Source organism: Trachinotus anak, unplaced genomic scaffold (genome assembly GCF_046630095.1).
Source record: "Trachinotus anak isolate AG129_WGS33_773 ecotype Australia unplaced genomic scaffold, CSIRO_AGI_Tana_v1 ptg000012l, whole genome shotgun sequence".
Taxonomy (NCBI): domain Eukaryota; kingdom Metazoa; phylum Chordata; class Actinopteri; order Carangiformes; family Carangidae; genus Trachinotus; species Trachinotus anak.
This window is the reverse complement of record NW_027273863.1, coordinates 10,870,720-10,893,822: the sequence shown is the minus strand read 5'-3', so window position 1 is coordinate 10,893,822 and position 23,103 is coordinate 10,870,720. Positions and strand designations below refer to the sequence as shown.

General features: G+C 42.0%; 1 protein-coding gene across 1 annotated transcript in view; it reads left to right on the top strand.

The window, feature by feature from the left end:
- dnah9l (dynein, axonemal, heavy polypeptide 9 like) overlaps positions 1-23,103 on the top strand; it is a 36,085-nt gene that overhangs the window by 12,546 nt on the left and 436 nt on the right. Inside the window, exons 30-90 of the mRNA XM_071490338.1 lie at positions 61-279; positions 526-693; positions 853-978; positions 1,071-1,178; positions 1,286-1,417; positions 1,564-1,724; positions 2,157-2,313; positions 2,420-2,565; positions 2,698-2,814; positions 2,916-3,054; positions 3,706-3,798; positions 3,967-4,161; positions 4,411-4,488; positions 4,986-5,118; positions 5,476-5,603; positions 5,821-5,969; positions 6,073-6,223; positions 6,401-6,532; positions 6,699-6,872; positions 7,240-7,444; positions 8,013-8,178; positions 8,732-8,834; positions 9,221-9,358; positions 9,514-9,615; positions 9,847-10,008; positions 10,218-10,301; positions 10,689-10,798; positions 10,929-11,091; positions 11,259-11,382; positions 11,851-11,993; positions 12,135-12,296; positions 12,513-12,572; positions 12,668-12,841; positions 12,942-13,088; positions 13,303-13,416; positions 13,631-13,774; positions 14,421-14,603; positions 14,951-15,052; positions 15,380-15,514; positions 15,691-15,864; positions 16,007-16,139; positions 16,256-16,358; positions 16,634-16,756; positions 16,880-17,084; positions 17,246-17,410; positions 17,597-17,737; positions 18,001-18,171; positions 18,259-18,381; positions 18,489-18,682; positions 18,903-19,051; positions 19,327-19,454; positions 19,695-19,832; positions 19,993-20,082; positions 20,160-20,351; positions 20,528-20,647; positions 20,979-21,038; positions 21,363-21,545; positions 21,741-21,923; positions 22,242-22,357; positions 22,657-22,769; positions 22,959-23,099. Coding sequence (XP_071346439.1) covers positions 61-279; positions 526-693; positions 853-978; positions 1,071-1,178; positions 1,286-1,417; positions 1,564-1,724; positions 2,157-2,313; positions 2,420-2,565; positions 2,698-2,814; positions 2,916-3,054; positions 3,706-3,798; positions 3,967-4,161; positions 4,411-4,488; positions 4,986-5,118; positions 5,476-5,603; positions 5,821-5,969; positions 6,073-6,223; positions 6,401-6,532; positions 6,699-6,872; positions 7,240-7,444; positions 8,013-8,178; positions 8,732-8,834; positions 9,221-9,358; positions 9,514-9,615; positions 9,847-10,008; positions 10,218-10,301; positions 10,689-10,798; positions 10,929-11,091; positions 11,259-11,382; positions 11,851-11,993; positions 12,135-12,296; positions 12,513-12,572; positions 12,668-12,841; positions 12,942-13,088; positions 13,303-13,416; positions 13,631-13,774; positions 14,421-14,603; positions 14,951-15,052; positions 15,380-15,514; positions 15,691-15,864; positions 16,007-16,139; positions 16,256-16,358; positions 16,634-16,756; positions 16,880-17,084; positions 17,246-17,410; positions 17,597-17,737; positions 18,001-18,171; positions 18,259-18,381; positions 18,489-18,682; positions 18,903-19,051; positions 19,327-19,454; positions 19,695-19,832; positions 19,993-20,082; positions 20,160-20,351; positions 20,528-20,647; positions 20,979-21,038; positions 21,363-21,545; positions 21,741-21,923; positions 22,242-22,357; positions 22,657-22,769; positions 22,959-23,099 — 8,572 coding nt within the window. The remainder of the gene's footprint in view (positions 1-60; positions 280-525; positions 694-852; positions 979-1,070; positions 1,179-1,285; positions 1,418-1,563; positions 1,725-2,156; positions 2,314-2,419; positions 2,566-2,697; positions 2,815-2,915; positions 3,055-3,705; positions 3,799-3,966; positions 4,162-4,410; positions 4,489-4,985; positions 5,119-5,475; positions 5,604-5,820; positions 5,970-6,072; positions 6,224-6,400; positions 6,533-6,698; positions 6,873-7,239; positions 7,445-8,012; positions 8,179-8,731; positions 8,835-9,220; positions 9,359-9,513; positions 9,616-9,846; positions 10,009-10,217; positions 10,302-10,688; positions 10,799-10,928; positions 11,092-11,258; positions 11,383-11,850; positions 11,994-12,134; positions 12,297-12,512; positions 12,573-12,667; positions 12,842-12,941; positions 13,089-13,302; positions 13,417-13,630; positions 13,775-14,420; positions 14,604-14,950; positions 15,053-15,379; positions 15,515-15,690; positions 15,865-16,006; positions 16,140-16,255; positions 16,359-16,633; positions 16,757-16,879; positions 17,085-17,245; positions 17,411-17,596; positions 17,738-18,000; positions 18,172-18,258; positions 18,382-18,488; positions 18,683-18,902; positions 19,052-19,326; positions 19,455-19,694; positions 19,833-19,992; positions 20,083-20,159; positions 20,352-20,527; positions 20,648-20,978; positions 21,039-21,362; positions 21,546-21,740; positions 21,924-22,241; positions 22,358-22,656; positions 22,770-22,958; positions 23,100-23,103) is intronic.

Here is a 23,103-nt window from a genome sequence, read left to right as displayed (position 1 = left end):
TGAATCTATCTCACCAAACCACTGATTTGTTATTACATTACATTACATCTTCTTTCCCAGGGTTTGATGACTGAGGTGGTGCAGAACAGTAATGTAGTTGAAGTGACCAACCAGCCCGGCTTCCTGGAGAACCTGGAGATTCTGCAGCAGAGGCTGTCTGTGTGTGAGAAGGCACTGGCCGAGTACCTGGAGACCAAGAGGCTCACGTTCCCCAGATTTTACTTTGTGTCTGCCTCAGACCTGCTGGAGATTGTCTCCAAGGGAACACAGCCCAAACAGGTGATAGATTACAATTTAATTATGCTTTCCATGAGAGAACATATAAAGAGATTTATTAGTTCAATATTTTCTTTAAACTGTGTCTTAGTGTTGTGGAGCGGAGAATATTGATTCTTGTTTTTTTGTCTTGATCTTTTTTTCATTGTCTTAAATTCCAGTCACGAGATTACAGTTAACATTTATAAAGGTTAGAAATGGAACCACAGTCAGCGTGCGTGTGTGTCTGTGTGTGTCTGTGTTTTCTAGGTGACCAGACACTTGCTGAAGCTGTTCGACAACATAGCAGATCTTCACTTCAAGGACTCAGACAGGATTGGAGGGGGAGAGGAGGATGAGGAGGCAGTTGCTATAGGGATGTACAGCCGAGAGGGAGAATATGTTCCGTTCTCTGAGCCGTGTGTCTGTGAAGGACAGGTACAGTTATCACTGTATTCAACAGTAAGCATAATGTACAGTAAGCATAAAATTGTATGTGTATACATTTGCCATGTGCAATCATTTTAATGCCTTTTCCGAACATTATATACCATGGAATAATACATTCATTTTTATTTATTTTGTGTCGTTCTTCAGGCAGAGTGTTGGTTAAGTGCCTTGGAGAGCACCATGCGCTGTACAGTTCAGAAGGAGATCCAGGAGGCTGTAGCTGCCTATGAAGACAAACCAAGAGACCAGTGGCTCTTTGATTACCCTGCACAGGTGTGATTATGTCGAATCAGCAGAATTGACACTTTAACTTTAAAAACATGGAAATAATCTGTTGTCTGCATCTGTTTTCCTTCCATTCATAGGTGGGGTTGACGGGTAGTCAGGTGTGGTGGGCCACAGATGTGGGCATTGCCTTCGAGAGGGTGGAGGAGGGATTTGAGACAGCTCTGAAAGACTACAACAGAAAACAGGTAGTGCTAACACACTTGAATAAGATATTATTATGATGATGGTGATGGTTGAACATAGTGGCTGGTTTGTTCAGTGATCCGTGATTTGCTGAATTCTTGTTTTCTAGATTACACAGCTGAACTCGCTGATCCACATGCTGCTCGGAGATTTAACTCCTGGAGACAGACAGAAAATTATGACTGTGTGTACTATTGATGTCCACGCTCGAGACGTGGTCGCCAATCTCATAACTCAGAAGGTAATGCTAATATTAGACCTAGTTTCTCGCAAGCAATTAGACCTTCCTGATAAAGAAAATGCTGGCACTCACAGTTAATTAGTCTTATTATTTAAGATGGGGAAATGTTTTCTTCACTTAGACCTTCCTGTTGGTGTCACTTCTAGGTGACAACAGGACAGGCATTTGCATGGCTGTCCCAGTTACGCCATCGCTGGGATGATGAAACCAGACACTGTTACGTTAACATCTGTGACGCACAGTTTCAGTTCAGCTATGAATACCTGGGGAACACTAACAGACTGGTCATCACTCCACTCACTGACAGGTACACACACCCACACACCAAGCACAATATGCAACCAATACACATGCAGACAGAGTGTACACATTATTAAAGATGTGTCCTTGAAAGAGAGGGGTGGCATGTGACCTTTGGCTGGACAGGATGAAGACGGTCACGAGAAACAGGCTCCTCTTCCTCAACAGCAATAATCGGGTCACTATAAGCACTTGAAGATGCATAGTGGTTGGTCCCGTGCAAACAGGTGTAAATGTGAGTTTAATGAAGGACATAGGTGTGCTTTGTCAACCTCCTGTGATCAAATAAAGTCTTGGAAATGACCACAGTCTATATCATTCACCAATAAATACATATTACAGTGTTGCTTTTATACAACGTGGTTTACAAACACAGAGGTCCACTGAATCCAAAGTTAATGTACTGACATGTTTTATAACTCAGCCTGTCTTCTGTCAGGTGTTACATAACCCTGACGCAGTCCCTCCATCTGACTATGAGTGGTGCCCCCTCGGGCCCAGCTGGCACTGGTAAGACCGAGACTACTAAGGACCTTGGACGCTCCCTGGGCATCATGGTATATGTTTTCAACTGCTCAGAGCAGATGGACTACAAGGTAGCATGACCTGTGCAGATGTCCTCCATAGTGTCCATGTATGTCACATTTACTTAATTTATTAATTCGCCCTCACTGTCCCTCTCTCTGCATCACATTTCTTCAGTCCATAGGTAACATTTATAAGGGTCTGGCTCAGACAGGCGTTTGGGGATGCTTCGATGAATTTAACAGGATCTCAGTGGAAGTGCTGTCTGTGGTAGCTGTACAGGTCAAAACTATACAGGATGCCGTACGCAACAAGAAGCAAAGGTAGTTGTGAAATTTATAACATGCATTATAAACTATCTATATACTTATTCACCCCTTTTTCTGATAATCCAGTCTATGATTTCTGTGCACCCATTTTATAATCTGTATTTGGTACTGTTTGTGTGTGTGTAGGTTCCATTTCCTGGGAGAGGAGATTGAGCTGAAGCCAACAGTGGGAATCTTCATCACTCTGAACCCCGGTTATGCTGGCAGGGCTGAGCTCCCGGAGAACCTCAAGGCTTTATTCAGGTCTGACATAAACAGAGAGAATAAGGAAATTATTTACTCATGGTAATTAATCATGGTAAAGGTCACTGACTAAAAACAGAAATGGTTTGCTAACTGTTCAGGCCCTGTGCCATGGTGATCCCAGACTTTGAGCTGATCTGTGAGATCATGTTGGTGGCAGAGGGCTTCATAGACGCTCGTCTTCTGGCACGCAAATTCATCAGCCTCTACACTCTCTGTAAAGAGTTGCTCTCCAAACAGGTACGTACATAGAATCAATTTGTCAAGACACAGAAGCTTCTGTAATTGTCCTCTGGGCTTTTTTTTAATGAAGAGAAAAGGAAAAGAGAAGAAGTCTCTTTCGGATTGTCAGGTGAACACAAGTCTCTGATTGAATTAGGCTGACAACATCTTTACAGGGATCAGCAGAGACTCCTGCTTCTCACTACCACTACCATCTAGAAATTAATTCAACTTTTGGGCCTATTTTTATGATACTGCAAAGCAATGCACTGAGTGGTGCCATGACATGTTTTCCTGACTTTGAAATGTGGTTTGCCCATTCATTAGATGCTGGCCGTGTGACTGGCTGACAAGACAATGATTAATCACTACAGCTTTTTTATTTATATTCCACTTTAATCAACCCTTTTGTGCATATCATGGGAAATATACAGGATATGAACCAAAATAGCAGATGCTCTTAAATAGAGCATCATTCTTTTACATTTTTCATTTTGAGTATAATTTTCAGAGTAAATACTATGTGATGATCCTTGTAATTACACAATTAATAAAGGCCTTGCAGACTCACTTTAAGCATCAGTATTGGACATGACAATCTAATGTAAAATGTCAAGGATTATCATGCTCGCTTGATGACTTCCATGACTTTATTCCTTTATCTCTCAGGATCATTATGATTGGGGTTTAAGGGCCATCAAATCAGTCCTGGTTGTGGCAGGATCTCTAAAAAGAGAGGATCGCAGCAGGCCTGAAGAGCAGGTATTCATCAGTCTTCATCACTGATGTGTGCTGTCATCCACACTGAATCATCTCATATCTAGTGGATATAAGACCATCTGTGCGCAATCATACAGCTTGTAGTTTCCACAAATGTGACTTTATAAGTGCATTTGTTTCACAACATCAAAATGGTCAATTTCTCCCCAGGTGCTGATGCGGGCGCTGAGGGACTTCAACCTGCCCAAGATAGTGACCAGTGACGTGCCCATATTCCTCGGGCTGATCAGCGACCTGTTTCCTCAGCTGGACGTACCCAGGAAGAGAGACCCTGAGCTGGAGAACGCTGTTCGTCAGTCAGTCAGTGAACTGCGCCTGCAGCCTGAGGAGAACTTCATACTCAAGGTGTCTCATTTTAACATTATACTGAAATGGAAGTGCTGCTATTCTTTGTGCAAAATTAAAATTCCTCTTTCTTTAGGAACAACACAAAGAGGGTTTTCTTTTTCTGCAAAAAAGCACAGTTCATCAATGTGTTAACAGTAGTTAATACTTGAAATTATAAGTCTGTCATTCTGTGTAAATGTGAATGTGTAATTAATAGAATTTGTATGATCAGAAATCAAGGTTGATGCAGTGTTGCTGTGTCTGCAGGTGACCCAGCTGGAGGAGCTGTTGGCTGTCAGGCACTCTGTGTTTGTAGTAGGCGGACCAGGAACTGGAAAGAGCCAGGTTAACTTCTGTATAACTACTATATAGCTACTACATCCGTGAAACCACATACATTGTTTATGGCTTCATGCATTTTGATGGATGACATGCAAAACACTGTGTTATTTTGTATGTCATACAAAATAGTATTTGTCCACTTAATTTCAAAGCCACTTTATATAAGAGGTGGCTTATAACCATTGTCCTCACACCCAAAGCACATACTTGTTTAGGGTGAAACTATACTGGTAAGTTTGGGGATTTTTCTAGATCTTTGATTAATTACATAGAGGAGGTGTTGAACAAATCTACTGTTGCTCCAGTCTTAGGTTGACACTGCCCTGCAGCAGAGTATTGCTATCTAGTGTGATAAAGTCACCTGCAGCTTAAGTCAGGGAAGAGTTGAATTTCACCTTTTCTCACATCTGTTACCTTCCAGCGTGTTAATAAGAGATGCGCCCTTGTGAAAAGACATGGTGCACTTTGTGTCATTAATTTACAGTATGTTTATTCATCAGATCCTGAAGACTCTCCATAGAACCTACACAAACATGAAGATGAAGCCTGTGTGGAACGACATCAACCCTAAAGCTGTGACCACAGATGAGTTGTTTGGATACCTGCACCCTGCTACCAGAGAGTGGAAAGATGGTGAGGATTATCCATGGAATTTAATAATAAATAAGTGATGATCAAGGGAACCGGTGTTTCCTCCAAAGTTTTAGGTCACTGTCAAGCAGGAGTTATTTTGGTGCCAAAACCATAATGTATTCCCAACCCTCTTCTTAGAATTAATTAGAGTTTGTTAAAGTACTTTTTCTGGTTCAGAGTTAGCCCTCATTTGAATAGTTTAGATATGGAATAATTTGACTATGATTCCATTACATGTGTTTGCTTTAGTACAACATTAAATTATAGTTTGTGACATTTTTGCCCCAGTGATGGTCTGTTACCAGAACAAATCTAATTCATACACCACTGTATGTTGTACTCTCCACTTTATATTAGGTTTGTTCTCCTCTACCATGAGAGAGCTGACCTCAGTGAGCCATGATGGACCCAAATGGATTGTTCTGGATGGAGATATTGACCCCATGTGGATTGAGTCTCTTAACACAGTTATGGATGACAACAAGGTGAAATATTGCCCTGTTTCCATTTTTTCTAATTCTGGATTTTATCCTTTTCTGAAGGTTCTGTTTTACATCAATCAACCCAAAGCCCGAACCATAATAAGTACAAACATTTTGGTCAGTGTCAGTCTCTTCGTGTTTTGCAGCTGCTGTATATATTGTATTTGGGCACATGCTGCTTAGGCTCCATCAAACCTATTTGTTCCTCTCCTCTGTCCAGGTACTGACTCTTGCCAGTAATGAGAGGATCAGTTTGTCCTCCTCCATGCGTCTGCTGTTTGAGATCTCTCATCTAAAGGCTGCTACTCCAGCTACTGTGTCCAGAGCAGGGATACTCTATGTCAACCCACAGGACCTTGGCTGGAGCTCGTGAGACGCACACAAACTCACATTTAAAATCATCGACTTCTATTTCTTCACTTCTTTGAAATTGTACTTTGGGTAAGCAGTGCTATCTTTACTGTGTTCTCAGTTCTGTGACAAGCTGGATAGACACTCGACAGGCCCAATCAGAACGAGCCAACCTCACCATTCTCTTTGATAAGTATGTGCCATACTGCCTGGAGCAAGTGCGCTGCAACCTGAAAACCATCACTCCCATACCAGAAAACAGCATGGTGCAGGTGAGGACACACAGCATGCTCATTTTGTATCTTAGGCAAAGAGTCTTAACAAGCATGTTGTTACATCCTGTTTCCTCAGCGTTTCTCAACCAGTTGTTGAATTTCCATGTTGTGTTCTTGTATATTGTCAAAAATGCGTTATATTGCATATATTGCATATATATTTCTGTTTCACAGACACTGTGCTCCTTGTTGGATTGCCTGCTGACACAGGACAACACTCCAGCCGACTCTCCCCGAGAACTCTATGAAATCTACTTTGTCTTCGCCTGTGTCTGGGCCTTTGGCGGCGCTCTCTTCCAGGATCATGTGTGTGCTGACTAAATGTTTGCTTCTTAAAAAAAAGATAAATAAAAAAGATTTAAATAATACTTTATTAATCCCTATGGATATTCAAATTATTTGTAAAGCTGTCATTTTACTTTGCATACGATTACTTAATTCATGTTATTTGTTTTCCAAACCCCCGTTTCAGCTGAATGACCACCGTGCTGAATTCAGTCGCTGGTGGTCTAAAGAGATGCGGGCAGTGAAGTTTCCCTCCCAGGGCACCGTCTTTGACTATTTCATAGACTCTGAGACCAAAAAGTTTACTCCCTGGAGCGAGAAGATGGTGCCATTTGAGCTGGAACCTGATGTACCTTTACAGGTGTGTACTAAGGTTGTGTATGAGCTAGGGCTGCACAATTAAGCAATATCCAAATCACAGGAGGTGCAATTTTTTTGCAAAAGGTAAAATGTGCTACAACATTATTGTGCATTGTTAGAACCATAAGCGTTGAGATGCTCCTGGCCAACAAATCATATTCTCCAGACATAAGGGAAGACACTTGTTTGGTACAAACCGCAACAAAAATAACATCATCATTATTTTCTTTTTTTTTCAGTGAAAATGAAATGCAATAATTGTACTGCAGTATCTCCCAAAATAATCACAATATGATTTATTTTCATATCGTGCAGCCCTAGTACGAACAGAATTACTTTAGTCAGCTCATGTGATATATCTGTTTCAGACGGTGCTGGTCCACACCCCAGAAACTATTTGTCTGACCTACTTTATGGACCTGCTGCTCCAGAGAGGAAAACCGATCATGCTAGTGGGCAACGCTGGAGTGGGCAAGACCATCCTGGTGTCTGATAAAGTTGCCAAGCTGAAGGAGGACTACATAGTGGCCAAAGTCCCCTTCAACTATTACACCACGTCAGCCATGCTGCAGCGTAAGGATCACAGGGATGAGAACAAATATCTCTGGGATCTCTGTGCTCACAAAAAAATGATATGGATTCTACAAAGTCTTTTTATATGTTGTGATAGAGTACAGGAGAAGAAAAGTTAAATTACAGTATTTTTTTATTAATGTCCAAACTGCTATGGCAATTGTGCCATAGTTAGTGCTGTTTCTACTGAATTATCTCTGAGGACACAGTGTTCTTGTTCAAATAGAATACTGGATCTCTTTTTTCAGATGTCCTTGCCCTGTTTAAAATCTTTTTATATACTAAAAATACCACTGAATATACTCTGTGAATAGCAAAAGCCAGGCTACAAGGAAGATTTCAACCCTGCGTGTACTATGTGTCACAGTGTATTACATCTCGTTTAAGTGTCGCACTGCATTTGCCTATTAATAGTTGTTAAATTTCACAGCAATCAGTACAGTACAAGCTCTGACTCGTTGATTTATCCTTGTATTTTTAATTCTCTTTTCCTGATGCAGAGCTGAGAGGTTAAGTGAGTAATTTTATGTCACTTTAATGAACTGTCTTATTCATATATGGACCTCAGGTGTCCTGGAGAAACCCCTGGAGAAGAAGGCTGGTCGTAAATTTGCTCCTCCTACGGCTAAGAGACTCATCTACTTCATAGATGACCTAAACATGCCTGAGGTGGACGTTTATGGGACGGTCCAGCCGCACACACTCATACGCCAGCACCTCGACTACAACCACTGGTGCGCCTAAGACACACATTATGGACACACACATGTTTAGGGCCTTCATGCTGCTGAAATGTACAATTGTACAGCTCCGCACTGTGTGTAAACATGCACCCAGTGTTTCCCCTAGCGTTGCCTTGGCTGTAGCCCCCCACCCCCTCAACAAGCCAAAGAAAAAAACATATTTTAGAAAATATTTTATTAACCTTATTCACCTAATTTATGTGCACTCGTTTCATTACAGCCGAGTGTGAGAGTCTCTACTTCGTTTTCTTCGTTTTTTCATTTACAGTGGTGTTTCTCTCCTCTCCTCTGCTCTTTCCCTGTGAGTGTGTGTGTGTGTGTGTGTGTGTGTGTGTGTGTGTGTGTGTGTGTGTGTGTGTGTGGTAGCCCTTCCCCACACACACAGAGCAGAGCAGAGACAGGTTGACAACTCGTTACATTAAGAGCAATAAAAGCTTCTCCACACACACCAACTAGGGGAAACTGTGTGTACTGTACTCTTGACACAGATTGTACAGAATTTAATGGTTAGGTGGAAACTTAATAAAGTGAAACTTTTTTTTAGGTATGACAGACAACGACTGGTGCTGAAGGAAATACATAACTGCCAGTATATCACCTGTATGAATCCAACAGCCGGGAGCTTCTCTATCAACCCCAGACTACAGGTACAGACGCGAATGCACACAGGTACATACAGAGCATACTGTAGAAACGAAATACTATCAACAGAATTTCGGTTTTCACTAAAACAACTTAACATAACCGTGAATTCCATCATAATAGTAGCCTGATTAGCTTTTTAAACATTGTTAGGAAATACATTTAATAATTAATGAATATAATGAATATAAACAAAGAATGGACAAAATCAGCTGTGAAAACAAGAAGCACAGTTTATGCACAGAAATGATCAACAAGCAAAAAAAAACAGAGAAGTGAACCCATAAAAACAAGAAATGAGCTCATTAAAAGTCAGATATTAGAGGCAGTTCAAGCAACATTGGTTTTGGGCCACACTCCTAATTCTTAAATCTCCCTGTTTCCAATCCAGAGACATTTCTCAGTGTTTTCAGTACATTTCCCAAGTGCTGATGCATTGGCCACCATCTTCTCCAGCATCCTGTCAGCCCACTTCCTTCAGGGAGGCTTCAGCTACGGCGTCTCTCGCTCAGTAGGAACTCTCATACAGGTGCATCCACAGTATCAGTCCATTCAACCCTGATTACACTCTCACTCAATTTATCAACGAATATATGCATAACGTTGCCCATATATTGTCTGTGCCAATATCTATAGAACCATTTCTGTCTTTATTCCCCTTTTTTTTTTTTTTTGCTCATGCAGGCAGCTATTTGTCTGCACCAGAAAATCAGTCAGAACTTCCTCCCTACAGCCATACGCTTCCACTACATCTTCAACCTGCGAGACCTCTCCAACATCTTCCAGGTAACACATGCATAGTCATTCAAATTATATATAAAACATTGTCTTGTGTCCTTTGTTTAATTAGATTCACATTAAATTTTAAGTTTATAGCAGAGCAATAAGTGATTGCTGAATAACTAAATACACACCTCAGCTACTAAACTACATTTGGGATGGTGATGTGGGAAATAAATTTCAACATTAGGTGTCTGTAATCTCAACACATGGTGTTTACTCTGACCTGGTGTGTAGGGCATCCTGTTTGCCCTGCCAGAGTGTATCCGTTACCCCATGGATCTGGTTCACCTGTGGCTCCATGAGAGCTCCAGGGTTTACTCTGACAAACTGATGGAAGAAAAAGATGTGGAGCTCTTCAATAAAATCCTGCTGGACACTGGCAAAAGATATTTTGAGGTAAGAAACAAGGACCGTACATCATCTTAATCTCTAAAATGTTCAAGAATTTACAATATTAGGCAAATAACCCTGTGTGGCAGACCCAAGAATGTAAACAACATTACTGATGTTTCTAAGCAACGTATTGCTATGTAACTTAAAATAAATTGTCTGTAGTAGTGTTTGGCATCTTTTTCATATCTTTCTTTCTGATGAATTTTTTCCAGGGAATAGATGAGTCCATATTTATCCACCAGCCTTTGGTGTACTGTCACTTTGCCCAGGGAGTGGGAGAGCCTCGCTATCACCAGGTAAACACATTTATAGTTAGTCAGAGCCGTTTGTTTGGATTTGGTTTTGCTCTTTTCAAGCATGAATTTTTTTAATAACCATGGTTATAAAAATGGGTGAGTTTAATTGTTTTTGACTTAAATCAATTTAGTATGTGGATTATCTGTAGCTCACATATTCAAAGGCCTTATGGCACAAATTCAGCAGTCATGTCCAATCTGTCAGGAAATAAATGAGAATGAATGCACTGCCATTAGCAAACTAATTACTTTTCATTTCTTTATGGGGTTTGAATAGAAAGTTAATCGACTCGAGTCTTGATAAGAACTTAATTTCATTAGGTATCTGGAAGTAACCACCATAGTGACGAGAATCAAGTTCCTTTGTTTATTTGGCCATCCTGTCAGGCATCAGACTGGGAGAAACTCCAGAAGACATTGGCTGATGCTTTGGAGCATTATAATGAGCTGCATGCTGTCATGGACCTGGTACTGTTTGAAGAAGCTATCCAGCATGTGTAAGGCAAACACAAGCTACAGTTCAACACACATTGTCTGCTAACATACACAAGGGGGGATTTACACAGATGAGCATATATGTAAACCACAGACAAAACACACACTGTTAATTCTGGTGTTTGTGTTCAGGTGTCGCATCAGTCGTATCCTGGAGGCCCCCTATGGTAACGCCCTGCTGGTGGGGGTTGGGGGGAGCGGGAAGCAGAGTCTGTGTCGGCTGGCCGCCTTCCTCAGCATGCTGGAAGTTTTCCAGATCACACTGCGTAAAGGCTACGGCATCAATGACCTGAAAGTAAATTTGCATTTACACACTCATGCATGATGGATACAGACTGTCATTAGGCTCCTCAATGTAACTGTAGCATTCATCTTTTCTTCTGTTTCCTACTTTCACTTGAATTATTTGGTGATATATTTATGTATTCTTTGTCCCTTTTCTGCAACCCCCCCCCTATCCAGAGCGATATAGCAGCATTGTATATGAAAGTGGGGGTGAAGAACATTGGGACAGTGTTCCTTCACACAGATGCCCAGATTCCAGATGAACGCTTCCTGGTTCTCATCAACGATATGCTGGCCTCAGGTTTGGCTGCGCTGACTTTCTTTTACATGTGAATTTATAGCGTCAAAGCCTCTCAGAGCATAAATTCAGTGACAGTCAACAAAGTGAAATTTCATCAGCCAAATTAAATTATTTATTTATTTATTTGAATAGAGACCAAAGAAGGCATATTTCACACAGACTGCTGTAAGACTGGTGAAACAGACCTAGCCAAACTCTAGCACTGAAGTGTATTACATTTTATTAATGGGATGCTATATGAATCAGATTTTAATAGAATTTATATTTGTTATCTTTTCTGTCCAAAAAAATGTGTTATGAATGACATTTTGAGTATTAGCAACAAGCATTCAGCACACTGTCAGCAAGCAAAATAATTGGGCCAAAAAGGCATTAAATGCCATCAGCAACTGTAATAGGAGAAGCTGTGGTATTATATAAAGAGATAAAGAAATTCATACTCTGTGTCTACATGTTTGTGTTATTCAGGGGATATTCCAGACCTGTTTAGTGATGAAGAAGTGGATATTATTGTGACATCCATCCGTATGGAGCTCAGAGGACTCGGACTCATAGATTCCAGAGATAACTGCTGGAGCTTCTTTATTGAGAGGATACGAAGACAGCTCAAGGTGTGAAACGTCATTCATTATGTAATATTAAAAACCGTTTAAGACATGGTATCAAAGAATAATATCGCAACAGCTTTATTTAAACACATTTTACCACTTCAATTGTAAAATAAGTCAGCGGTCACCCTCCGTGTCCTCCAGGTCGTCTTGTGTCTCTCTCCAGTCGGGTTCACATTGCGGACACGTGCACGAAAGTTTCCAGCTCTGGTGAATTGCACAGCGATCGACTGGTTCCACCCCTGGCCTCAGCTTGCACTGCAGTCTGTCAGCTCCACTTTCATAGAGAAGATCCCTGGACTGGAGGTAACGGCACATTCACCGAGTATTCATTCACTTTCTTTCTGTCTTTTGATGTTAAAGAATAGACATTTGTATTTTAAATGTAAAGTAAAGAGCAATTGTATGGCAAAAGTGACATATTATTAGATTTGTCGGTGTTATTAAGCAAAATGTGGTTACTTTAACTAATGTCTGCCAGCTGAAAATCTATAAATCTTTGTCTCTGTTCATCCTATGCAGCCAAATGTGAGGGCATCTATCAGCGAGTTCATCTCTTACGCCCACACTAGTGTCAATGAGGTCAGTTATTGCAAAGCACCATGGGTGATAACCAACCTTGACATCTTCTCTGACATCATCTCTCTCATCGTCTCTTGTATGACTGCACCGTCCAGGTGAGTGTCAAGTACCAGCAGAATGAGAAGCACTTTAACTACACCACTCCAAAGAGTTTCCTGGAGTTTATGAAGCTGTATGGTAATCTGCTGGGGAAGAAACGCACAGAGCTCACCCAGAAGATGGAGAGGTTAGAGAATGGCCTACAGAAACTGCAGTCTACTGCCTCACAGGTCAGAGAACATGCGCTGCGCAGCCTGTATACATGACAAAGTTAGTTCGCCCACCCAAAAAAGTCTCTCAAACGTTCTTGCTCTCACCTGTTTTTGTCAGGTGGAGGATTTGAAAGCCAAGCTAGCAGTGCAGGAGGTGGAGCTGTGGCAGAGGAACACGGATATTGAAGCTCTCATCGCTAAGATCGGACAACAGACAGACAAGCTGAACCAGGAGAGGGCTGTGGCTGATGCTGAGGAGCAAAGGGTAAGAATGTGTGTGATTGTAGGGCCTCTCAAGAAGCAGCAGATGAGAAGCCCCGTGTTATCAAAATTACAGAACACTTTGACATTCAATTCATACGACTCTGAGAGAGCCCTAAGGACAGAGGGAGAAGGAGTAATTAAATGACAGGGAAATAAGCCAAACCTGCAACAAGGCATTCAAAGAGCACACATGACTTTTTTTTTTGATTGATCAGGTGGCAGCTATTCAAGCTAAAGTCACCAAACAGCAGCAGGAGACCGAGGAGGACCTGGCCAAGGCTGAACCCGCCCTACAAGCAGCTAATGCAGCCCTGAATACATTAAACAGGGTAAAAGACTTGAAAACACATAAACACAGAGACTTGAAACCTTTCACCAGAATTGATTTTTTTATTTTATTTGTTGTGTTTACTCCATTCAATCTGTTTTATATGTGCTCATTGCAAGCAATGCAAATAAACAAAGACAAACACATTACAAGGTTGTCTGTGTGTGTGTGTGTGTGTGTGTGTGTGTCTGTGTGTGTGTGTCTGTCTCATCCAGTTGAACCTGACAGAGCTGAGGACGTTCCCAAACCCCCCAGCTATTGTCACCAACGTCTCAGCAGCTGTTCTGGTGCTTATGGCTCCCCAAGGCCGAATCCCCAAAGATCGCAGCTGGAAGGCTTCCAAGATGGTTATGAGCAAGGTGATATTTTACACTGACACTTTGCAGTGTTTCTCAGATGAATGGCTTTCCACCACAAAGCCAAAAAGTCCATCACAAATAAATTCCCTGAGCTTTTAAAATAACATTGTTTCACATTTAAAATAACTTCCAGCTGTTTTTTCATCATCTCTCATCTGAGCTGCCATCACAACTGAGAATTTAATATGTATGTTTTTATGTTTTCATTTCTCTTATAATGATGTATTGATTGCTGGTATTTTATCAATTGAAAATCTGCTTTGCTCGATCTTTGATTACTTTGATTTACCTATTTTGCTATAAGTCTTTGTTACAGGTTTCATAACCTCTACATTTTATCTTCTTTGTGCTGCTGCCTTCTTGACTCAGACCCTCCTTATTACAAAGGAAAACAAGGCTGCTTCCTGGTTAAATAAAGTTATGTATAAAACTAAAAAGGAAATTTTAGGAAATGGAAAATGTCAGGAAACTGTTATATTAGACAACTGCCATCATGGTGTGTAGCTGGGCATTTTTATTTTATTCCACTTCTCAATTCACACAAAAACTTTGTAAGAGTATTATATATAGAAACTGTGGTATGGCACTATTTTATTTAATCCACACACACACACACACACACCTCTGCACACAAATGTTCGTGCAGGTGGATGACTTCCTGCAGGCTCTGGTGAACTTTGACAAAGAGCACGTCCCCGAGGCCACAGTGAAGTGTGTCAGAGACGAATACCTCAGTGACCCAGAGTTCAACCCCGAGTTTGTCCGACAGAAGTCCTCGGCTGCTGCGGGGCTCTGTGCCTGGGTGATCAACATCATACGCTTCCATGAGGTACTCACATCTACACCGGCTGTCACTGCAGCTTAGCCACTGCGCGATGTCCACTGCACACCACTGTGTTCTGGTTGTTTGATAAGTTGTTTTCTGTTTCCCCAACTATTGTGCTGCCCTGGACAGATTTTTGTAAGTACAACTCTTGTCTCTGCCGTCGTAGGATTCTAAGTATGACCTGTGTATATATTTGTTTTTATGAACATGGTGATGAAGATGAGCTGAATTCTAATGTTTTTTTTTTTGTTTAATATCTTGTAGGTTATTTATTACTAATGTTGATGCCAGTCATGACTGTAACTTCCTCTCAGCAACAAGTGTGTGTGTGTGTGTGTATGTATCACCAGGTGTTATGTGAGGTAGAGATGAAGAGGATGTGTTTGTCTCAGGCCAACGCTGATCTGGCCGAGGCTGCTGAGAAACTGGAGGCCATCAGAAAGAAACTCGCTGTAAGCCTGCGAGATCACTGTTCCTTCCTTAACCTTTGTTTCCTTTAATTCTTTGTTTTCTTTCTTTACAAAGCTGCTACTGACTCTGTGATAATCACTTGAGTTGATAATCTCAAAAGACTATCACCATACACTTCTCCTGCAGCAACTGCTCTCTAATTTCTCCTGAAAAGTGTTTTAATAGCTCCTTGAATTACTGGTAGTTGAATCCCCTCCTATTCCCATTCTAGACTGAGGTTAATATGTAGTTTGAAGCTCGTGTTTGTTTTTGCGCTAGTGTTTGTTTTCTCATATTTTTGGCCATTTCTCTGTTTGCCTGTTTTTAAGGAGCTGGACAGTAGCCTGGAAACTCTGACAACAGCATTTGAGAAAGCCACGTCAGAGAAATTACGCTTTCAGGAGGAGGTCAACCGCACTAACAAGACAATAGAACTGGCCAATCGGCTGGTCAAAGGGCTTGAGGTGGGCACAGCAGCGACCAGCAGCAAGATCTGGAGATATTTTTGATTTGTAAAAGTTGATTTTTGATATTTTATATTGTGCAATGTGTTGTACTATACTTCTGTCTTTTATGGTTTACCCATAGTTTTGAAGTACTTTGGCAATAAGGAGGTGCTCCCTGTCTGTCTGTGTCTCAGAGCGAGAATGTGCGTTGGGCCCACACAGTGGCTCAGTACCATGAACAGGAAGAAACTCTCTGTGGGGACGTCCTCCTAACTGCAGCTTTCATCTCTTATGCCGGCTCTTTCTCCAAGAAGTACAGGAGAGAGCTGCTGGACAACCTCTGGATGCCGTTTCTGCGCTACCAGAAGGCAACACTTAACACATTTGACTATGAAAACTATTTTTTCTAAACTCTGAGTTCTAGTTTAAGACTTGTTTTCCCCTCAGCTGCCTGTCCTTATAATTATAGGTTCTTATTTTTCTCATGTGTCCATATCATGTTATTATCAGATGCTCATCCCCATGACAGAGGGCTTAGATCCAGTGCTAATGCTGACTGATGATGCAACGGTGGCCCAGTGGAACAATGAAGGTTTACCTGGAGACAAAATGTCCACCCAGAATGCGACCATCCTCACCAACTGTGAGTGGCGGCATTAAATATACTATATCACATCACCTTGGTGATTTCTCACAGGCAATACAAACAGTGCAGAGCGAGCGTTGCTTTAAAACACGGGCAAATGTGTATTGCTACAGGTGAGCGCTGGCCTCTGCTCATTGACCCTCAGCTGCAGGGCATCAAGTGGATCAAGAGTCGCTACGGCAGCAGCCTCAAGGTCGTCAGCCTCGGGCTGAGAGGGTGAGTGTTTTCTCATTCCAGTTCGAACATCCTCAGGTGGTCATAACATGGACCTCCACAGTATCTGAAATGCTGCTATATGCTGCTTTACTACAGTAAAACCTGAATCTGTTCTCTCTGTGAAGGTTTGCTCAACAGCATTCAAACATAGCAGACACTTGTTAGCATCAGCGGTTGTCCGCTACTCTTGTTCTTCAGCAGTGTTATTATTTCCTGACATTATTTGTGTGAGTGTTACTTTTTCATTTTCATGTATTAATATTTAAATGTTCCAGTTATGTAGATGTGATAGAACAGGCTGTAGTGGCAGGTGACACTGTCCTCATCGAGAACCTCGAGGAGACCATTGACCCTGTTATTGACCCTCTGTTGGGACGACACACAATCAAGAAGGGCAGGTAACACACAGACACACACATGAGCCTCTGTACAACATATAACTGTATAAAACAACCCTGTGTCCCTCTTACGTTTATGCATTTTCTCCCACACTCTATTTTTTCTTTTTCAATCCCTCACAGTTGTATAAAGGTTGGGGACAAGGAGTGTTTCTTCCACCCAGGCTTCAGACTGATCCTACACACTAAATTGGCCAATCCTCACTACAAGCCAGAGATTCAAGCCCAGACCACCCTCATTAATTTTACTGTGACCAGGGATGGACTGGAGGACCAGCTCCTGGCCCAGGTGGTGAATCAGGAGAGACCTGACCTTGAGCACCTCAAGGTGGGGTGAATTAGGTTCTTCTTTCCCTTCATTGCATGGCCAATTGATTGTCAGTGTTTTTTGTTTTTTTTTAAATTAAACTCTATATTGATGGCAGCGATAAAAAAAAAAAAGTAATCAGTTTTTACTTTTAATGAACTGTTTGTGTGCTCTTCCTTCAGAGTGAACTGACCAAACAGCAGAACCTGTTTAAGATTGAGCTGAAGCTTCTGGAGGACGAGCTGCTGACCAGGTTGTCTGCTGCAGAGAGTAACTTCCTGGGTGACAACGTGCTGGTGGAGAAGCTCGAGACCACCAAGCACACTGCTGCTGAGATTGAGATGAAGGTAAAAGGGGGATGCAGCACATAGTATGTGTATGTTCTTCTTTGTTGTACATATCACAGTAAGTTCTCTTGTTTTCATCTTTTACTCTCCAACATGTTCCCTCCATATTTCCTCCCGTGCTCCACCTTTATTTGTTCTATCTCTTTTCATTCATTCTTCTGTGTCCTCCTCATCCCTCGTTCTCAGGTCCTGGAGGCTAAAATTAACGAGGTGAAGATAAATGAAGCCAGAGAACACTATCGTCCTGTTGCGGTCAGAGCGTCTCTTCTCTACTTCATCATGAATGATCTCAACAAGATAAACCCCATGTACCAGTTCAGCCTCAAGGTAACCGGAAGGAAAGGCTGAGAACTGACTCACAGTCCAGAAACTAACAACGTGGATTAGAAAGAAGCAGATGCTGATATTAACAGTCTCCAGTTTAAATTCTAACACAGAAAACGCTACAATTTTCACTGTATGTAATGTCACTAAATACCCCATGAAGATCACATGCAATAAATTCTGCATAACCAGTGATGAAAAACACATAACTGGACATGTAATCTGTGAGGTTGTATTGAAGCAGTGATTATCCCTCTCGTTCTCAGGCCTTTAATGTGGTTTTCCACAAAGCGGTTGAGATGGCGGAGGCATGTGAGGACGTGAAGAGCAGAGTAAACACCCTGATAGACTGTGTTACCTACTCCACCTTCAACTACATCAGCAGGGGACTATTTGAGAGAGACAAGCTCACCTTTACTGCACAGCTAGCCTTCCAGGTGCGGGTGTGTATGTGCATGTGTCTGTGTCAGTGTCAGGGAGAGTGTGTGTCTTGTCTCTGACTGTGTTCTTTCTCCTTCTTTCAGTTGCTCCTGATGAGTAAAGAGATAGATGTGCGAGAGCTAGACTTCCTGCTACGTTTTAACATTGACCACAGCTACATCAGCCCCCTTGACTTTCTATCCAACTCAGCGTGGAGCGCCATCAAGGTGCTGACACACACACGCACACACGCACACAGAGGACTTATTTTTGCTGGCTTTCAGAAATAAATCACAGCATAAATCACCACCTGCTGTTCCTTGTCTTTGCCCAGGTGATGAGTTTCATGGATGAGTTTCGTGGGCTGGACCGGGACATCGAAGGCTCTCCTAAGCGCTGGAAGAAGATGGTGGAGTCAGAGTGTCCAGAGAAGGAGAAGTTTCCTCAGGAGTGGAAAGGGAAGAGCTCCCTGCAGAAACTCATCATGATGAGAGCATTGCGACCCGACCGTATGACCTATGCTCTGAGGTGCAGAGGATATTTTCTCTCTTATGTTACTTTTTATAATATTGAGACCTGTTTTCTTCATTCATTCTTCATTTGCATAATGCTGGCTAATGTCTATTTTTCCCACCCACAATGGATAAAGGGCTTTCAAAATGTGTATTTGTGATTTGTTTATACAGGGTAAACAGTTAGGTTTGGGTAAACCCAGGCTATTTCTGCTGTTTTTGTTAACAAACTCTAGGAATTTTGTGGAGGAGAAGCTTGGTGTTAAGTATACAGAGGGCCGAAAGACAGAGTTTGCAAAGTCTTTCCGAGAAAGTGGTCCAGCCTCACCTGTGTTCTTCATCCTCTCTCCTGGAGTGGACCCGCTTAAAGATGTGGAATCATTGGGTACTGTCTGCAAAGTCGCTGCAAACACGCACAGACTGCACACAAATACATAGTCATACACATAATAGTCATTCCTACACAATGCAGTCACAGTAGCACTGTAAAAATGTTAGAGCACTAATGCTTGTGCTTTACTTTTTCCATGCATTCGTATAAATGTTAATGTAACATGTTTTTCACTGGAAATATAATAACAACAGGCCAAGTACTTTTTCTCAAGGTTATCTTATTAGTCCATGTCAACATATAAAAAATTCAGCCCTGTGTTTTCTCAGGAAGGAAGCTGGGTTTCACTATCGACCTTGGGAAGCTTCACAACGTGTCCTTGGGTCAGGGCCAAGAAGCTGTGGCTGAGGTTGCCATGGAGAAGGCTGCCAAGGAGGGCCACTGGGTTATACTGCAGGTCCTGATGCAAGGAAGATGGGTTTACTTTAAATGTCTGGATGGACAGAGCACATTTTATCAAAGGACGGAAATCCCAGCCTATAATGAATACTCATTATAAAACAATTTGCTTAGTTTAAATTTTATAAATCAAAATAAAAATCTTCAAACTCTCTATAAGCTATTGGCTGTTTCACTATGTCATTTGCTGTGCATGTTCTATATACTATATTGAATCATTTAATCCATTTCCTTGCAGAACATCCACCTTGTTGGTCGATGGCTGGGTTCACTTGAGAAGCTCCTGGAGCGCTGCTGTGAAGAGAGTCATCCCGACTACAGAGTGTTTATGAGCGCGCAGCCAGCTCCAACACCTACGGAGCACATCATCCCACAGGTGGAGATGCAGTGTACATGCAATAACACTATCTCAATTCATGATGCCATCAAGCACATACACATAATGCTACAATGCTACAATGCTGACAACCGATCTGCACTTCAATGGTGGCTCTAAATGCAGATGTAAATCTTTGTATCTTCCATGTTTTGCTCAGGGCATTCTGGAAAACGCTATCAAGATCACCAATGAACCTCCTACGGGCATGCATGCCAATTTGCATGCCGCTCTGGATAACTTTGATCAGGTGAGCTTCTGCTGTCTGCTTTGTGTTAACAATGCCTATATATTTATTGATCGATTCATTGATTGGCCCCTCTTTAGGACATCATGGACCAGTGCAGTCGTGAGCAGGAGTTTAAGACCATCCTCTTCTCTCTGTGTTACTTCCATGCCTGTGTGGCAGAGAGGAGGAAGTTCGGTCCTCAGGGTTGGAACAGAAAGTATCCTTTCAACACTGGAGACCTGACAATATCAGTAAACGTCCTTTACAACTACCTGGAGGCTAATGCGCAGGTACTGTAGGGTGTGTTGTCTGTGTTATGAGAGAATGAGATGCTGTAAGTGTAACACATGTAAGTGTGTTTGGGGTGTGTGTAGTGGGCAGTTTTACAGTTTGCCACAACATGATGAGGATGATTATGATGGTGATGGTATCGGCAGTGATTTTCATAATGATTATGATGATGAAGGTGCCATGGGAGGACCTGAGGTATCTATTTGGGGAGATCATGTATGGAGGACACATCACTGATGACTGGGACAGACGTCTCTGCAGAACATACCTGGAAGAATACATGCAGCCCAACCAGGTTTGTATATGGACTTTTAGAAGGAGACAAAGAAAGAGAAACACGAGCTTAATCTTCCACAGGTAGTCGTTGGAGTTTGGCTGACAGTGGCTGGCAGCACACACGGCTGTGTTCTAGCACAAGAGGACTTGACAAGTGTTTTTGGAGTGTGGACCTTGGGCTGAGAATCAGCTCCAGTTAGAAGCAGTTGTGCCAAAGAGAGTCTGGCACCCAGACGTGCCAGATTTAGGCCATTGTTGGACCGAGCAAATTTGGCTGCCTGGGTCGGGACAATTTTTATGTTTTGTACTGTGTTCGAGATCTGAAGATAAAAATTGCTCTTTTTTCCCAGTTTGATCGTAAGCTTTCTTTGGCTCCCGGGTTTGTGGTCCCCTCCAACCTGGACTATCAGGTAACTGATAGAGCTTCATAGTCACACCTTGTTGAACATTTAAATGGTGTGAACAGAGATACAACTGCATCCTGGTGTGTCCTTTGTGTGCATGTAAAGCAAGTCATCACTAAAATATTAGAGAGTTCAGTCAGATTTCTCTGGATAAATACAGGTTAAAAAGTTCATTTTCACAAGTGCAGCACACACACTAAATATATCTGTCTGTGAAACACCTAAACACTTTAAATAAAAGTACCACATGACTTACACTGCCGTTTGTTATGATTAAACAACAGTAATAGATGGATGGCATTCACCAGTTTTCTCCCCCCTCATCTCCAGGGCTACCATGATTTCATAGATGAGATGCTGCCCCACGAGAGCCCGGTGCATTATGGGTTGCACCCCAATGCAGAAATTGAGTTCCTGACAGTGACGTCAGATAACCTTTTTCACACTCTGCTGGAGCTGCAGTCTCCGGACGCTGTGATGGGGGAGGGATCCTCACAGACACTGGAGGAGAAGGTAGGTTTACATGTCCAGTTATTTCCTCATGGGATTCTTTTTGTTTTCCTTGACAGGAATTAAAAGATATAAAAGAACCCTTTCCTAAGCCTAGCAACACGCAAAGATACTGACACACTTTTATTAACACAAGCTCCTATTTACACATGTAGCAGCAGTTCTGCAATTACTTTTACTCAATCCACCCACCTTCAGGTGAAAACTATCTTAGATGAGGTGCTGGAAAAACTACCAGAGGAGTACAATATGTCGGACATCACCTCCAAGACAGCTGAGAGGTCCCCATACATCCTGGTCTGCTTCCAGGAGTGTGAGCGCATGAACACACTCATCTCTGAGATACGACGCTCACTGAAGGAGCTTGACCTCGGACTCAAGGTATGCTTTTATTTATATATATGTGTGTGCATATATATTTGCATCTCACATGACTCCCATTATTTTCTCCATGAGGGATGCCAAGAAACTCTAAAACCATAAACCATTTGTGTGCACTTGTAAGAATCAAAAGCCTTCTTATAGTTCCCTTTACTGTCACACGAATCCATCCTGCGTGTAAAAGGTGGCCAGCAGCTGTTTGTGACAATAATTATATTGATGTCTCAAATTGAATGTGGTAATGATTAATGGATGTGGATTTAGCACTTGCGATGTGTCTATTAATAGTGATCTAACGATTAAACATGTCTGTCAAAGGGTGAACTGGCCATCTCCCCTGAGATGGAGAAGCTGCAGGCAGCCTTATTCTTTGACAATGTCCCTGACACCTGGACCAAGCTGGCTTACCCCTCCACCTACAGCCTGGCTATATGGTGTGTGTGTGTGTGTGTGTGTGTGTGTGTGTGTGTGTGTGTGTGTGTGTGTGTGTCTAAATGTTACATATTTAATACTGTTGAGAATACAATTGATTGTTGGTATATTTTGTGTATACAGAACTGCATGTAACTGCATGGTGTCCAATGCAAGTATATGTATTTACTATCTGAGATACTTCAGGAGCTGTCATGTACATGGAGTACATGCATACTAATGCATCTATTTGCTTAGATTTCGTTTTTTTCTCTCTTATTCTGTGTGTGTGTGTGTGTGTGTGTGTGTGTGTGTGTGTCAGGTATAATGATGTGTTGCAGCGCTGTAAAGAGCTGGACAGCTGGACTCAGGACCTGTCTCTGCCCAGTGTCGTCTGGCTGTCTGGACTTTTCAACCCACAGTCCTTTCTGACTGGTAAACACACGTGTGGATACAGATATGAAAGATAAGGGATCCATGTGGTAATACTTAAATATAAATGTAATATTAAGTATATAAAGTATAATACAAATAGTACTGGTATGTATTTTATTACCGCTCCCCTCATCTTTTTGCCCTTGTTCCATCCCATGTCTCATCATAGTTATTCCTCTGTGTTTTCAGCCGTGATGCAGTCTCTGGCGCGTAAGAACGAGTGGCCCCTGGATAAAGTGAACCTGACAGTGGATGTGACCAAGAAGTTTAAGGAAGAGTTCAACCAGCCTGCCAGGGAGGGTGCATACGTGTATGGACTTTACATGGAAGGTAG